This window comes from Mus caroli, unplaced genomic scaffold (assembly GCF_978045245.1).
Source record: "Mus caroli unplaced genomic scaffold, Mus_caroli_1 scaffold_2, whole genome shotgun sequence".
Taxonomy (NCBI): Eukaryota; Metazoa; Chordata; class Mammalia; order Rodentia; family Muridae; genus Mus; species Mus caroli.
Window position 1 is genome coordinate 166,301,881 of NW_028227257.1, and position 16,767 is coordinate 166,318,647.

The following is a 16,767-nucleotide window of genomic DNA, read 5'->3' on the forward strand; positions in this document are numbered from 1 at the left end:
AAACATACACACAATTAAGGTCAGGGAAACCCAGTGTCCTTTTATTGCTTAGCCTTTCGCATGCTCTAACAGATCCTAAAACATCTCACCATATACCAATAGCTACAATATAATTTTAATCAAATATAGAGTATATTAGTCATCAAGAGTGATTTAAAAAAAACCCTCGGAAGATCTTTCAGATTGTATTTGTATACAATACTCCTTTGATAAAATTATGACTTAAGCATGCACAAGTCAATACTAAATCCAAAGTGAGCTACTACTCCAGTAGCAGAGAGACTAAGATGTAAAATACTGGCATCAAGTTCTGGCTACTTGTGAATAAGTGAAGTGACAGATGCTATCAGACATGCAGCGAACTGGTACAGTCACTTTGGAAAACTGTTCTTCACTACTGACTATAGTGAGCACACACACACTATATGATTGCATATTTCATCCTAAATTTTTCATCCAATATTTCATCATTGGCACATATTTTATACGAGCCAATGGTACACCCAAGAATTTACATAGCAGCATTGTCTTAATAACCTCAACGAGACAAAAAAGCCAGTGTCTCTCAAGAGTGAAACACACTAATTGTGGCATATCCCATAGAATTCAATGTTGTACAGCAAAGAAAATCAGCCAAGGGCTGTGAAGCGCAGAGTGGATGACCATGACCATATGAGGCTGGATATGAGAATTTAGACACAAAGCAATTTAGTTTACCTAAATTTTCAAAAAGTTGCAACATGAATTTCAATCAGGAAGAGAGAACTCAGTTGTCTAGTTAAAGAAGAGAGAACACAGGTGCAGTTGGATGAGGCATTTGGGAGTGGGAGTGCTGACTTTTGGGGCTTGGGGGTTTGGTGGTAGTTCTAAGGGTACTTGTTTGACTCTGAGTTCATTGATCTGAGCTCATGTGTTATACACTTCTTGGTAAACATATCCAATTATCAATAAGAGCAAGAAATGAATGTTACAAAAAAAAGAAAGTCTTCTTTCATGTCCTACAGTAGAACTGTCTCTGTTAGTCTGCTGCATAGCAGATGTTCGAGTAGTTTAAGCCACAGAAAAATTATTTTCTCACAGTACCAGAGGCTGGGGCTAATGCCTAGCTGGCTAGTTACTGTCTTGCTGGACCTTTGCTATCTTGCTGGGTCTCCCTGCTGCTTCTTTATCTCTTAAGGCTACTAATATCAAACTAAGATCCCATAATTCTTATTTAACCCTTTTGACCCCTAAGATGTTGTCTTAGCATCAATCACAGCAGTGTTCTATACATGATATTTTAGGAGAAGCAAATAGCCTGAAACACGTTCCCTGCTTTTCTACTAGTTCACCCAAAATGAGAAAGATCATAATAAGTTTATCTATGTCACAGCTTCACCTTCTAAACCATTTAAATATCAGTATTATTACTACGTAAAAGTACCCATTTCACGGGTTTTAAAGCCTGTATACCATAAAAATAGCCTATTAAAAAGAACCACAATTTTAAGTTTTTCATAATTACATGAAATTATTTTAAATCAAATGTCATAATGAATCTAGTTGCATAATTCTGTGAAGTTATGACATTATAGCTTGTGTGTTGTAGAACATGTCTGTGACCCCAGATACTGAGGAGGCTGATGGAGGAAAATGATTTGAGCTCATAAGTTCAATACCGGACTGAATAATACAACAAGACTCCATTAAAAAAAAAAAAGAAGGAAATAATTTTGAGATCTAGTCACCAAACCCTCTTTTAATACTAATTATAAATGTTCCTAGCCATACACAGGTACATTAGCTAGCATCAACACAAGCCACTGGTTTAGTAAACATGTCCTCACAAGAAAAAGAACATATAAGTCTTATATAAAAATCTAGCATGGTTGCACATCCCATCTGCCATGTGACACTCTCCCAATAATACACTTCTATCAGGAATCTAACCATGTCAGTGTAGCTTTTGCTCATTTGCTATGGTAGCAAAATATGAATGTTGTTGCAATGGAGATTAAATTGTCAAAACAAAAGTATAATTTCCAAATCACAGCCCCTGCCAGAATCCCTTCACTTTGCTCTGTGATGATGTGAGTGGGTTTCTGACGAGCTGTTTGGATAAGCACTGCGCCAGCTCTGCCACACAGCACACCTCATTCCACTGAGATCCTAGCAGAAGCCCTCTACCCTTTGGCTCTTTTCACTAGAGTGTTTTGCCTCCTTACATGCTCACATGTTTTGGCAAGCTATAGCTCCATTTAAATGATTGAGCAGCTGCCTGAATCACTCAGAATTGTCTCAAGCAAACATACTTTTTCAAGCACCTGATGTCAAAAAGACAAATTCTAGTTCATTTACATGCAGTGCTGAAATCCTCCGCCCACTTCTTGTGAATCAAACTCTCAAATTTTCACACAAGAGGAACACATGGCAAAAGGGACACCACTGGAAAAAGGGTCGGCCTTCCAGTGAAGAGCTGAAATAAGCAACAATGGATGCCATACTATTAATTCTGATTCACTACAATGAGCTCAGTTGAAACATCTCAGTTTCCATTTTCACCCACTTTCTACAAGCTGCATGACTTCATCTATGGCCTTGCTGCAGCTCCTGTTCCAAGACTCCTAGGGGTGTTTGCTTTGCATTATCTAATGGTCAACCTACTGCAATGATTCCAAGTTCTGTAGTTGAATTCTACAAGTTCAGTCCCATTATTCCAACGACAAAATACCCCAAGCCCAAGTCAGGATTTGACATGTAAAAGGCTTTGTATACCTTGCCTTCAACTGAGTCAACTAAGCTAAATAACTACATCCCATCCCCTTTAGGCATCTTAGGGACTCTGATACCGGTTCTGTGTGTACTACCATCAGACCAGTATACGTCCCATGAGTTTTTAACACTATTTCCAGTTCTCTGACACCAGTGGAACATTGACCCTTAGGATCACGCCTGGGTTATCTTTTTCTTTCCAAATGTTTCTTTCAAGTTTCTCTCCTTCTCAATCTATTATCTTTCTTTGACATCCTGAAACCGAAACAGAATCCAATTGGTACAGATTGAATTTTTTCACTTGTCTAAGAGTTGCTTGAATATGCATTTGGCACAGTTAAATGGTACAAGAGGGGACTGATGGCTAACCAGGGATCACCTGTGCCTATATAAGGAAAGCATATGGAGTCGGTAACTATAGGCATAGCAGGCTTACTGTGGTCTACTGCAACAAATCAATCTGAAAGAAGCTCTAGGAGGCAGTGTCACAGAGAGTCATCAGACTTAACTGGGATAGAGAGAGGGTCAAGTTTTATGATCTCCAACTAAAACAAAAATAAAACTGGAAAGATCAAACCAGGACCCATACAAGACTCTCCTGCCAAACACACTTGGGGCAAGAGCTTAGTCTGGGCTTGTGATAAAAGACCTAAGAGGTAATAAAACCTGGTGACATCCAAAGAAGCCAGTCAGTGTTTCCAATAGAGTCATTGATCTTGGCAGTGAGCTGTACCCACAAGGAATTACACACCAAGTCACTGGCCAGAAACTGACCATCAGTCAACCAGGAAACTATGCTGTCTATAATATTTTCTCCCATCTCTAGTGTCACTGCAGGGCACTAGGTGAATACACATGCTCACCCACACACTGCATGAGAGCTTAATATGCTAGCACTGACCCATAACCATGTCTTTCAGAAGGCTGGCTACTGTGTGCCTTCTCTGGGACTTGAAGTACTTTCTGTTGCAACATGTCAGTGTTTATGTTAGGCAGCTTGATGCTTTCTGCCGGTCAGGACTTTATCTCAGTTTACCACCATGAAAACTGCTTCAGTCTCTATAAACATCAAATAGCTAAGTTACACCCTGATGCCATCATATGATCTACTTAACCTTAGATGTGGGAACCATTTAAGACCAAAAACAATTTTCTTTTTCATTATCCAAAGCCAAAGAAAGAAGGAGAAAAATAAAAACAAAAGCTAAAGAAATCTCCATGTTGTCATGTAATAGTTGGGAGCAGACGACCAAAACCCAAAACTCGGTCCTACTGTAGCACTTCTGTCTTTCTGCGGGAACTCCTCCATAATGAGGTCTGCAGCTGATCCTCCCCAACTTGCCAGGCAAGAATGCAATTATTATTCAGAGTCACACTTGAAGCATAAATATTTTCATTAGGACATTAAACTGCACGTGTTTCGCTTCAATTTCAAGTAAAAATACTGCATAAATCTCCAGAGACAGAATTTAAAACCACTTAAAGACCAAAAAAAAAAAAAAAACCCTTTCCTTTTCAATATACTTGTCAACACCACGAACTTGAATGCTCGCTTACCTGGCGGACAAAGCTGTTTGAGGTAGTGTCTGACGATGTGCTTCCGTCTGAGCCTTTAAATCTATTTTTCCTCCTGGCTCCTTTTCCATAGGACTACATAAAAGAGACAGAGAGGAGAGACAGAAATGAGATGATTAAAATCTTCCCCAGGAATCTACACACCTATTCAAGAAAATCTCCACTAAAACTGATAATAAATTTGCTCTTGTGTGGGCATCATTGGAAAATTAATATTGGGGGACCATTAAAACTTCTTTCAGACCCAAAAGTATTTGCTTGGCTCCAAAGTCTTGACCAAGTGCTTAGTAACTTGTAGTTACTTAGTAACTGAGGCAATGTATCTTCTTTGGGATATGTTAGGAGCCAGAGGAAAACCGTTGAAGAGACAAGACTTTTTAAAAGGCATTCACAAACAAGAAATTAAAGGCAAGGGCTAAAGAACTGAAAGTTGCTTCTTTCAGTAACAGGGGTGAACTGAGCACAAACATTTTACCAACAAACTTGTTTTTCCTATTCTATTTCTGTGCTATGGTTCACATCCAGAGCTCTGGCAATAAACCACGCATGATTTGATGCGAATTCTAAGCACACAGAAGGAAAGTCACTGCAAGCATTAGATATGAAATGTCTACATTCCTACAGCTTTGAGGAAAATAAAATTTATTCTTCCACCTAATGTGTATATATGGAAACAGTTCAACATTGAGTTTTAAAGATAGGTAAGTAGGTAGGTAGGTAGGTAGATAGAGATTATACACATAGCATATTTTGATCAAATGCTTTGTTTCAAGCACCACTGATATCCTCAAATGTAATTATAAACAAAATACTATTACACAGGTTTGCTTTTAAGTATTAAATGAAATGAAGATCTCCAAATACAGTGGTAGAATGCTTGTCTAATGTATGTGAGAGTCTCCTTTACACACAGACACGGAGACAGACAGACAGACAGACAGACAGAGACAGACACAGAGACAGAGTTATTTGTAGAATTTAGCATAAGATCTAGCTCATGGTAAGTGTCCAAATACTATACAAAAGGGAAAGCCACAGAATGACTGGAAAGTGGGAGGGGCAGGTTGGGCTGAAAGATATGATGTCAGTTATTGTTAAGTTTATAGAGACTTCATCACATGATTAATAGTTACAAAAACACATTTTTTAAATCACCGTATTCAGGTTCTGAAAGTGCTACTTGATTATGTTTTATTATTTATAAGTTTTTTAATATAAAACTAAGACCTTTGATAAAGCATAGCATCGGCAGCCCTTTTCCGGGCTGAGATCTTCTGTGAGCTGTTGTGACCTGAGTCACTTAAATGGATTTGCCATCACTGCAAGTGTGGTGCAATTCTAAAGAAAAAAAAAATTCTTAAATATGTTTGTTCTGTTCCAAGTATCTAAGGGCTTTATGTAATACAGACATGTTTCCATGGCGTCTGATTAATTCTCCACTTCATAAAAGGAAAGAGAAGCTGGGCTGGGCTTTCGTGTGACACACGAGGCTCTCCTCACTTCTCAGCTTATTCTTCTTACTTATATAAACATTGTCTGGTAAACTGTTGAAAAATAACATTCTTTTAACAACACTCTTCCTTTTCCAATTATTATCTAAAGGTTTGGACAAAACCATCTTACCAGGCCAAAGAAGGCTACAATGAGGTATGAAAAAAAACCCTGAAATTTTAAAAGGTGCATTATTCCATATGGAAATCACTTACTATTTTAAAAGAATTTCATAAGGCCTAACATGTTTCTTTAGGACTCTTGGGAGCAGTCTATCTAAAACACATTATTTATCCTCTTGAAGAATATGTTATTTTTGAGAACAAAAACAAAATATAATCTTATTATTCTTTTTTTCATCTCTTTTGGTACCCATTTGAAACAACTAGAAAATAAAGATTTTATTCTTGTGTATTTCATCTTTTTAAATGATAAATATGCTTTCTCTCTTCAGTTTCTTGGGTGTCTTAAAGTGTTTCCTGGCTAATCACAATTGCACATTCTGCCCTGTGAGAAGAGAGAATGAAAACTAAAGAGAGACATAGGGAAAGCTTCTGTTTGGGGGGCGGAGAGAGGGAGAGGGGAGAGGGGAGAGGGGAGAGGGGAGAGGGGAGAGGGGAGAGAGAGAGAGAAAGAGAAAGGAACGAAAGAATAAAGAAAAAGAAAAACACATTCAAAGCTTCACATTAAGTTTTCCAATCCCTTGGTAATATCATCCACAAACATGACCTTACATATACTCAGCTTTCAACAGAATCTTTGTGTTATAAAAAATTTCAGGTTTCTACTGTTTTAGATATAGTGCATATGATAAAAAATATAGCATACTAAATTATATACAAACTATTATTTTTTAAATTGCTATGTATGACTGATATGTGTGTGTGTGTGTGTGTGTGTGTGTTTGTGTGTGTGTGTGTGTGTGTGTAGGTTGGCGTCCATATGTGTTGAGGTTAGACAATGCCCTCAGGTATCATCAGTCCTTACCTTCTATGTTCTTTGAGATCGTGTCCCTTGTGGTATGCAGCAGTGGACACCAGCTAATAGGCCCATAGTTTTATGGATTCTCCTGTCCCTACCTCCCTTTCTCAGGGAAGGAGTGCTGGGATGACAGATGTGTGCCTCTGTGTCCTGTTTTACATGAGTTCCAAGGACTCAAACTCAGAACCTCAAGCTCTAATGGCAGATGCTTTACCCACTGAGCCATCTCCCCAGACTGCCCTAGTAGTTTCTACATTCTCCCTCAAACACACATATCTTTAAGGAGTGACTAAAAGCATTAAATATTTTAAGTTCCATTCTGTTATAGACTGTTGCTATTACGTACATGTCATATTTATTGGAGCCAGAATAAACACAACATGCTCATTTATACCTCAATCCTTTATTTTAATCATCTCAGCCTATTTTTTTTCTACTGTCTAAGGGCCCACTCCACAGAAATTATACTATAAATCTTTCCAGAATCCTGTGTCTGGGGAGCTCATAGGTCCTAGAGGAGAACCCACTACTACTCTTTAGCTAAATGGAGAGTGTTCAGCCTTAAAGGGACATCTGTATCACCTCCTGCCACCTAGACCCAAGGAACATCACAGAATTAGAAACAGAAAGAACGTAAGAGCCAAGGGTTCAGGAGGAATGCTACCAAAAAATGTCTTCAGGCCATGACCTCGAGAGGCATTCAGGAACCCACTACAACAATGATTACCTGCATAAAACCTGCACAAGACTGGGCTCACCAACATTTCATCATGTGATAGGAAAGGCTCATAATGTCCCATCCCTCCATGAGGGATTAGCAATACCTAATGGTAGGTCAAGGAGGGTGACATTCCTTCACTATTGTAGACTCGAATAAGTTGCCCATGCTCACACAGTCGATCCTAACTGAACTCAGGGAGGCATATGCACACACAAAAAGGCAGGCATGTAGGAGGAGGACGGCTAGGGAAGAAGAAAGGAACAGGAGACAGAGAAATAGGGGCTAAAGACTAAAACTCTCCATATACATGTGCAAAAGTAAAAATGGCTTCCTCTAATCCAATGCACATTTAAAATTAAGTTCACTTTGCCTGAAATTTCAAATTAAGTCCACTTTGTTTTTTAAAATTACTTTATATCCTGGAAAAATGGATAACATTTTAAAAATGAAGAAAACAGCTAAAATGAAGAAAATATAAAAAGAGTGGAACCCTTTCCCCAATTGGAGGCACGTAATAACTAACAATAATTGGTTGACAATATTTGGAAAAGAAACAGCATTTTCTTGAGTTTCTACTTTAGGCCCTGGTATCTGCATAAACAATGGTCTCTCAATGCTGTTTGGCAGCTATATGATACCTAATATTTCAGACAGTTAAGCATTCAAGCAGCCCGGGTTAAAGGGAGGAAGATGGAGAATGGAAGGGGGGTTGGCTACAGTATAAAAGGCTAGCATCCTTCCTGGACCACTCTAAACAGTCTCTCATTTCTACTCTGAAGTGTTGACATGAAGCTACATAAAACTAAATTGTGTCATTGTAGTAAGAGAGAGGCACATAATTAAATTGTCTAAACACACTGATGATTTAAAAAATTAGAATAAAATTAAGAAATTTACGCAAACATATTGTAAAAGATACTCAGACTACATTATGGTCTGAATACCAGCTCCATGTGAATAATCTGCAACACTGGTTAGTTTTTAAAAGCAGAATTGTTTTGAAATCTGCAGATACATGCTTGTGTTTGCAGAGGTAGTTAAAGTGTCACTTTCGAATGAGTGAAAGGGACAGTAGTAGTTAATTATGGATATTTCTGCAGGGCAAGCAAAGTTGCCATGGCAGCCCCTGGACAGCATTAGAAAAGATGTGTGTGCTTGATGGTCTTACATGACAAATTGCTCTCATGGGGACAATGCTGATGTGTAAAGTTAGTTTGCTTCCCCTGAATTAGTAGTTGCTGATATTCATTCCTTTGTATTTCAGACTTTCATCTTCTTTGGGACAATGACAAGAAGACCAAAATTATCCAAGAGAGATCCAGTAAGCTCCCCTGTTTATAAACACTTGACTATGAACAAAGTCCTTGGGGACTTGACTAGGTGAGAAGTAGCTGAGAAAACCCCCTAAAAGAAAAGGGGAACACAGTTGGTTTTCAAACTGACCAGCTCACACAAACAGAGAAAGAATCAGGAGGCAATACCAGCACAACTCTTTGGGATGAGGTCTGTCAGCTGGAGCAGGGCAGAACGGTTTTTCCTGGAAGGGCAAATCCAGTAGGTTTAATGCAGTGAGGGCCAGAACAGAAAAGGAGGAGGGGGAAAGGCTGGGGCAGGCTGTGCCCTTTTTTCATAATGTCAGGCTTGGAAAGGTTTCTAAGAAAGGCTCAGTTGCTTTAAGCAACATTATAAATCATTGTAATTCTCCATAGATGTAAAAGCAATATGCAGTGCTTGCTGAAAGTGGTTAGTAGAATATAGACATGTCTAGGGGTCACAAAATTGAAGAGGGCTTCCCCTTGCTCCCCCACAGGGTTAACACATTAACATTATTAGAAAAGGTCAAGATAGCATACCATATATTTCAATAGAGTCAAAGGCATTAACAGGTAAATCATGTATCAGGAAGGGAGACTGTGAATCTGTAGGTCCATTAATAGAGTGTTTTCCCAGAATGGACAAAACTCTACAGTCTTCCAACAGCATCACAAATTAGAGGTGGGGTGTCAGGGTGTCTGGGTGTTGGGAAGGAGGGGAGAACAGTGGATAGAAGGGCTCAAACTAGTAGAGTAACTAAAATTTGTCACACTCAAATATTACATTTCGAATTCCAAAGACACAGTCTGAATTTCTGATTGACATGTTTTTCAATTCCTCCAAATAAATCCATGATGCTAATACCTACAGCATGGGAACTCAGCCACTGCATCTGGAGACTAAACAAGGCTTATGCACCCAGGGCAAGGACCTAAGTTTGTTTCTGGGACGCACAACTAGGTTCAGGAGCACTGGAAGGCAGACTGCCACTCTTCTCTGATAAAGCCCCTTGCTCTAGCAGCTCAGGATGTTGCTGCAACCAGATTGTTTCTATGGAGTGCAGAAAGGCAGCTGGGGAACTAGCTGGGGCGGAACCAGCTGGGATCTGTTGCTAGGAGCAAAACAAACAGGCCCCTTGCTTACTGTCCTTCATTGTCAGGTGTGACTGGAGATGCTGGCTACCAGCTCTTTGAGGCCTAATTTGCAGAGCGCCTGGGCTGTTCTGTTTCTAGCCCATTGCCTCTCCTGTCACCATCCTGTTTCCAGTCCTTCTCACCTCCTCCTCACCCACCCAGCCTGCCCAGGATCTTTCCCATCCTTAGAGAAGGACCAGCTACAATGTTTAGAGTTATGCTGTCCAACAAGAAAGTGTACTGCCTACATAATACATATTCTCTAGTAGACACAGGAACAGAAGAAATTAATTATGAAAATGTATTCAGTGAATTCAACTCAACAACCCAAAAGGTAGCATCCTTTCAATATGTATTTAGTTTAGGAATTTTTTGGAGTTGTGTCCTGTTTATTATTTGCACAGTGAGTTTTTGAAATATAGTATGTGTTTCACATGAACAGCACATCTCAGATTGGGCTAGCCACATATCAATTGACCATAGGCCAGAGGGAGCTGGCACCTAATAGAGTTGAACATCCTTTTTGGAATTTGGAGAGTCCAATAAAAAAAACCTTGAATGTTTGGCTCTAGATACTCTTACAGTATCCAGCTGTTTGCTCTAGATAGGCTCTTATAGTATCCAGCTGTTATCTAAAAACTAGTCTGCTGGAATCGGAACTTTTAAGATTTGTACTGGCATGACCTTGTACCTCTCATGTAACAAATTACCACTTTGTTCCTGACGGTGAACTTGGAAGCAGAGCTCAGATGGATAAAGGTATTCCATCTCCTTAGGCAAAATATAAATAAATGCCTGAGAAGATTTTGTGAATTTATATCTTCCACTATGTTCATATAAGATTGTATCCTGATCACTAAAAACAAAAGAAGAAGCAACTTGAAGCCAGTAGTGAAGCTGAGAAGTTTATTTGTGAATAGAGGTTCTACTTGTACATTTCTGGGGAGAATTTCTATTATTCAGTTCCTTCAAGAAAAGGAACAAGACCCACCTCATCCCCTAAGAAAAATGGAAAAGAAAAGGAAATTGAAATAGAAAAAGGCGAGGGAAAGATACTGCCAGGGAAGCCTTCTTTCTCAGGTAGAATTTACAGGCAATGTGTTTTGTTCAAACAAAGACTGAAGGGATTGCGGGCTTGCCAAGTTTCAAAGGAGTCCTACAATGCCAGGACTTAACAGTGTAACTTTGCCCTCACATAATGCTTGTAAGATAAACACAATTGAAGCAAACTTGCTTTCATTTTTAGGAGCCCCCCAAAGCAGGAGAGGATGAACATTTAAACCTTCCTGGGCATATGTTTATTTATAAAATCCATTCCCTTCTTCCCCTCTATCCAGCATCATGTAGTCATGTGCTAATTCTTGTCTTGGTCTTTGAAATGTCTGAAGCATAGGCCTAACATAGCCGTGGCCTTTTCCCTCTTTTGAGTTTAGATATTATTAGCTCTTGCCCAAGCTGTTGTATATCTATCAACCTCCCCTTCTTCCCTCTCTGCCTCTGCTCTCCAAATGATCCTAGAGAACATTCTCTGTGGATCTGTCCAGTGATCTGTCACGTGGCTCCGTTTCTGAACCCTTTTCACAGATCTCTGTTATTCAAAGGCTCCAAGATGTGGCCTCAAATTGCCCTGTCAACCTGATGTCAACCTGATGCATTACCAAGCTAATCCTTCCCCTGCTTTCTGCTAACTCTAGAGATTACAAATGCATTCCATAGAGAAGACTTCTAATTCCTATAATGGTATGTGTCCTCCATTATGTCTTTCAAAGTTCCTGTTGAAATCTAGCACATGTCTTTTCAAATGCCACCTCCCCTGTCAAGTACGGCAGATAACTCCAGACTGTGGCCTTTACTCTTTTTAACTCCTTGGATTCTTGGGTACTCCCACCCACACAAATGTCCCGTTTGTCACTTATGTAACTACAGGGATATAAATTCTTTGAAGGGTGAAAATTGTACCTGTTCACATTAGATTAATTTCCAATTGCAGTTATACACGGGGTATTTGTTGTCTTGCATTTAATTAGAAATAATTAGGTAAATTACTACTCTTATCTGCATATAATCACTTTTTTCTTTTGACTTATCAGTACTAACTTTGAATAACAAGATTACAAAAACTTTATTTTTAGCACGAGAATTAAAACTTTACAGAAAAAAACAAAAAAAAAAAACAAAACAACTCAGGAGAATATAGACTTCCATTTCCTTCTTCTCTCAGTATTCGAGCCCTTCATCTCTGCACAGCTGAGGCCTCTCCCTGCATCTTTTACCCTAGTCTCAGCTGGCAAGCAAGTATCAAGATAAAATCAGGAGCCTAAAACAAACGTGAGCCCTGTTGGGTTCAAATTCAGCTCCTCTGGCAGAACCTGGCTGAGAGGGCTCTCCTTAATTACAGGTCTCCACTGGGCTTGGGAGCCAAACTCAGGCTGGCTGAAGCCTACCTGTTTTACCACCACAAAAGAAATGGATTTCTGATTTGTAAGCCCAAGTAGACTATACTTCTCCCCCATTGCTAATCAATGTAAACTGTGCATTCTAAGTTAGAACTTGCAGTTTCCAGTGGTCAATGAAAGTTCAATAAAGAGTCGACAAGAAGGCTCAGCAGGTAACATCACTAGCTAGGAAGCCTGAAGATCTGAATTCAATTCCTGAAATCCACATATCTGAAGAGAATCCCTTGGTCTTCTGCAATTTACCCTCTGAACTGGTACCCACAAGCTTTCAGCTTGGACACACATAAGCACACATGCAAATCAGTAGCAGCATGCAAACGTGCACACACACACACACACACACACACACACACGCACACACAATGGGTGAGGGGCTCAGCAGAGCTTGAATTATACTACATGGGGTTACCATCAGCACCGTACAGAAATGCTGCTGTCTGTTGCTGTCTACCAGAGCGGCAGCAACATATTTGTGACCTTTTTCGGACCGCCTCACTCCCACCTCTCTGCTGCACAGTAAGCCCTCGTCCCCGTGTATTTTATGTTATGTATTATTATTCATTCAAATATCACAATTTACAATCTGGCAAATATGGACTTGACATGAGCAAGCCAAAGCCATTAAGCAGAGGAGAAATATTCTTCCTGGATTCACCCTAACCTCTTCCCAGCACTCTCCAAGTAGCTCAAGTGTCAGGTTTGAAAGCTTTACCCCAAGAATAAAAGTTGAGGAACTCCTTTCCGCCCAGATCTGGGGGTGTCTGGAATCCCAACTGTACCTGCCAAGGCTTTATGTAAAAGCCACCTTATCACACTCCACGCCTGCAACCGACATCTCCTATTTCACAATGAGCAGCAGGACAGAATTTTTCCAGAAACCGCTAATACTCATCAGAGAAAGGAACCCAGGAGCAGCTAGAATGGCTTGCCATTTCGGGGTAAACAGAAACAAAAACTTTCTCACCCACAACACTCTGCTCTCTTCTTCCAGCAAAGAAACAAGGGTCCAGGCAAACCCTGGAAAGAGGACAGCTAGCTGAACTGTCTGGGTGGCACAGCGCCCCAGGTGCGGAGGGGGATTGGGGCTGCTCTCCGGGGAGAAGGCAACGGGATCCACGCCCACCTTGACCCCCGCATAACACCCCACCTCCCCGCCTAGCTCCCAACAGAGACCACCAGAGGCAGCGGCGGAAACAGCGATGCAGAATGCGGATCCCTTTCCCGCCCGCCCGGACTCACGATCTTGAGCCGGTCCAGTCCACTCGCCTGGTCCATGGCTCTCCATGTGCTTCTCCAGGGCAGGGGCGCGGACGGCCAAGCGGCGTGGCCCGGGAAAAGCCGGGGAGGAGCGGCAGGTCGTCCTCGCCCCTTTCCACTGGCTTTTCAGAAAGCAGAGGGGGGAAATAAAACAAAACAAAACAAAAAAAAACAAAAAAACAAACAAACAACAACAACAACAACAACAAAAATGGAAGCCGGAGCAGAGCCCGTGGAAGGCGCGCAGAGGCAGGGTCCCCAGCAGCACCGGGATGGGCGGGAGGAGGTGGCGAAGGAGAGCGGAGCAGGAGGGGGAGGCGCGGTTCGCGATGAGGGAGAGGAGGCAGCGGGAGGGACTGAGGTCGGGGCTCTGAGGCTCACAAAGCCAGCAGAAGGCGCGGCGCAGTGGCTACCTGTGCTCCGAGCGCCCCCGCGGGAGCCGCGCTCTCCAGCAGCTCCATCTGGCTCTCCTGCGCCACCGCCGCTACCGGAGGCGACTTGGACGTGTCGCTTTGGACCATCGGCAAAAAGTCGACTCCAAGGCTGCGGGTCCCCTCCTCCACGTCCCGGGTCCCCCGCTCCTCTTCGCCCCAGGATCGGAGGCTCTCAGTGCGCGCGACGCCGCTGAAGCATGTTGCAAAGCCTAGACTAGGCGGTGGCGCAGGCACGAGGCTGGATGGCCGGAGCGAGGGGCGCCAGTTCTTTGGAGCTTCTGGGCCCGCGAGCGGCGGAGGCTGGGACTGCTGGGCGGGCTGGCTCCAGGGAAGGTCCCCGCCAGGAGGAGGGCGCTCGGGGAGCACGAGCCAGGGGGAGGCGCGTCGGAAAGCGAGAGTGACAAACCACCGCCACTCCGAAAAGTTCTTCGCGGGAGGCGCGGGCCGCGTGGGCTCCGATTCAGCTACGGCCCGTCGCCGTGGCACTCGCGCTGGAAAGTTTTCGAAGCCACGAAAGCCAGCCAGTCGCAGCTCCCTAGGGAGGTAACTGGCCCGGCTGCTCAGTTCACCTCCTCTTCCTGGAGTCCAGAGGAGGGAAAAGATCCACAGGGTTAGACCCTAAACTGAAGCTCTCCATGATTCGGAAAAGGCTACAGACAGACCCCGAACTTCTGCAAAAGCATGAGTCAGAAAGCAAGTGCCAGTGATGAACTAAGACTTCCTCCCACATGGTCCTGACTTGACTATTGGTTCAAACCTACTACACCTGTGCCCTAGCTTTTTGGTTTGTGATGACCTGTTTTGTTTTCGTTGTCTTTGCTAGGAGCTTGTCTTTGCTAGCAGACTATATCGCCCCCCCCCCAGCGCACCCCTTTCCACGGTTGAGAAGTCTTAGTGTAACCGTTGAGACAAAAATAAGCAGGTTTTTAAGGACCCCGAAATTCTTGGTAAGAGGGTAAAACCGGAATGGTTCGCTTGTAGTTGGATGGGTGGAGAGGTAGGGAGGAGATGGAGGAGGAGAACCATGATCAGAGTACATTGTGTGAGCTTTCAATTAAAAACAAAGAAACTAAAAGGAGGGGAGGGGAAGAGGGGCTGGGGGAGGAGGGGGACGATGGGGAGGAGAAGAAGGAGGGGGGAGGAGGAGGGGGAGGAGGAGGAGGAATTATTTTCCTTTCTAGTATTGCTCATAAGAGGCTGCTTTGCTTTGACAACCTTTCTTGGTTGAAAAAATCTACATACAGATCTACATACAAATTTTCTAGGTAGCACTCACCGAGCAGAAACAAAGTATAACAGTTGTGCAAGCTGAAATACACACAGAGACCTTTTACTAAGGTAAACTTTGTATACTGTGTTTGACTATGATGATGAAATACAGTACCGTGTTCTTCTTAAACTGAGCTGTTTTCATTAAGCAGATGTCTACCATACACTGGATTGAGTCAGGATTTTTGTTTTTGTTTTTAAAGGAAGAAAAAAAAACAGATCTTGGTATGTTTAAAGATTTAAGCATATACAAAGTGCCGTTGGTTTTCCAAATCTTCAGTCTTATTGCCATTTGGATTACATGTTACTAATGTTAACTACGACCTAAGTATTAGCTTCCTATTTTTACCTGGGGGAGGGGGTGACCTCTGACAGGAGCTTGATAAAGCTGTCTCCTGAGCAGCTCTGCAAGTGCCTGACAAATACAGAAGTGGATGCTCGCAGCCAACCATGGGACAGAGCACAGGGTTCCCAAAGAAGGAGCTAAAGAAAGAACCCAAGGAGCTGAAGGGGGTTGAAGCCCTATAGGAGGAACAACAATATGAACTAACCAGTACCCCCAGAGCTCCTTGGGACTAAACCACCAACCAAAGAAAACACATGGTGGGACTCATGGCTCTAGCTGCATATGTAGTTGAGGATGGCCTAGTCAGTCATGAATGGGAGGGGAGGCCCTTGGTCCTGTGAAGGTTCTATGCCCCAGTATAGGAGAATACCAAGGCCAGGAAGCAGAAATGGGTGGACTGGTGAACAGGGGAAGGGGGGAGAGGATTTGGGGAGGGGAAACTAGGAAAGGGGATAGCATTTGTAATGTAAATAATGAAAATATCTAATTTTTTAAAAAAGAAAAAAGTATCAATTTTCTGTAGAGAAAAAAAAAAGTAAAAAAGCAAGGAGCAGAGAGTTTGTGAGTTTAGGATATGAGATTCTATTTTTATGACCATGTCAGCCATGGGAGCTTAGGGGTTTGTTAAGTTCATTTATGACAATTAGCAATGCTTTTATAGTTATTCCTGACCATGCCATATATATATATGTGTGTGTGAAAACTGGAAAAACACTGTTTTTCTTTGCAGTTAAATATATTTCCTTCCAATTAAAATCTACCATCAATCCATGGTCTGCTGCCAGTATGCTCACTCTCCTGACCCTGCTTCTTTAAGAAAACATAGTTGTCTTGGGTCTGTAAAGTCTCAGGGACTACATCTACCATACTGGAAACTCTGTATTGTGGGAACCACACTTGTCACTTGGGGTACATTCAGAACCCAGTAATTGTACTCTAAGTTCTTTCAATATGTAATTAATATAAAGTATAAATCAGGAGCCTATTTATGCCTCCAAGTGACCACAGCCAATACAGACCAGGTCACAGGCCCTTTGGG

The 16,767-nt window shown here is 42.0% G+C and overlaps 1 protein-coding gene across 5 annotated transcripts in view; it reads right to left on the reverse strand.

The window, feature by feature from the left end:
* Window positions 1–14,544, reverse strand: part of Cacnb2 (calcium voltage-gated channel auxiliary subunit beta 2) — a 388,029-nt gene extending 373,485 nt beyond the window's left edge. For 2 of the 5 annotated variants that reach the window (XM_021156785.3, XM_021156782.3), the window contains exons 1-2: window positions 14,093–14,544; window positions 4,309–4,401 (exon numbers count right to left, since the gene is read on the reverse strand). In XM_021156785.3, the coding sequence (XP_021012444.1) occupies window positions 4,309–4,401; window positions 14,093–14,200 (201 nt within the window). In that variant the 5' untranslated portion in view covers window positions 14,201–14,544. Of the gene's footprint in view, window positions 1–4,308; window positions 4,402–13,386; window positions 13,404–14,092 lie in introns of those variants that run through there. The other 3 variants (XM_029473857.2, XM_021156781.3, XM_085835173.1) reach the window with 2 other exon arrangements.
* Window positions 14,545–16,767: the final 2,223 nt, after the last annotated feature.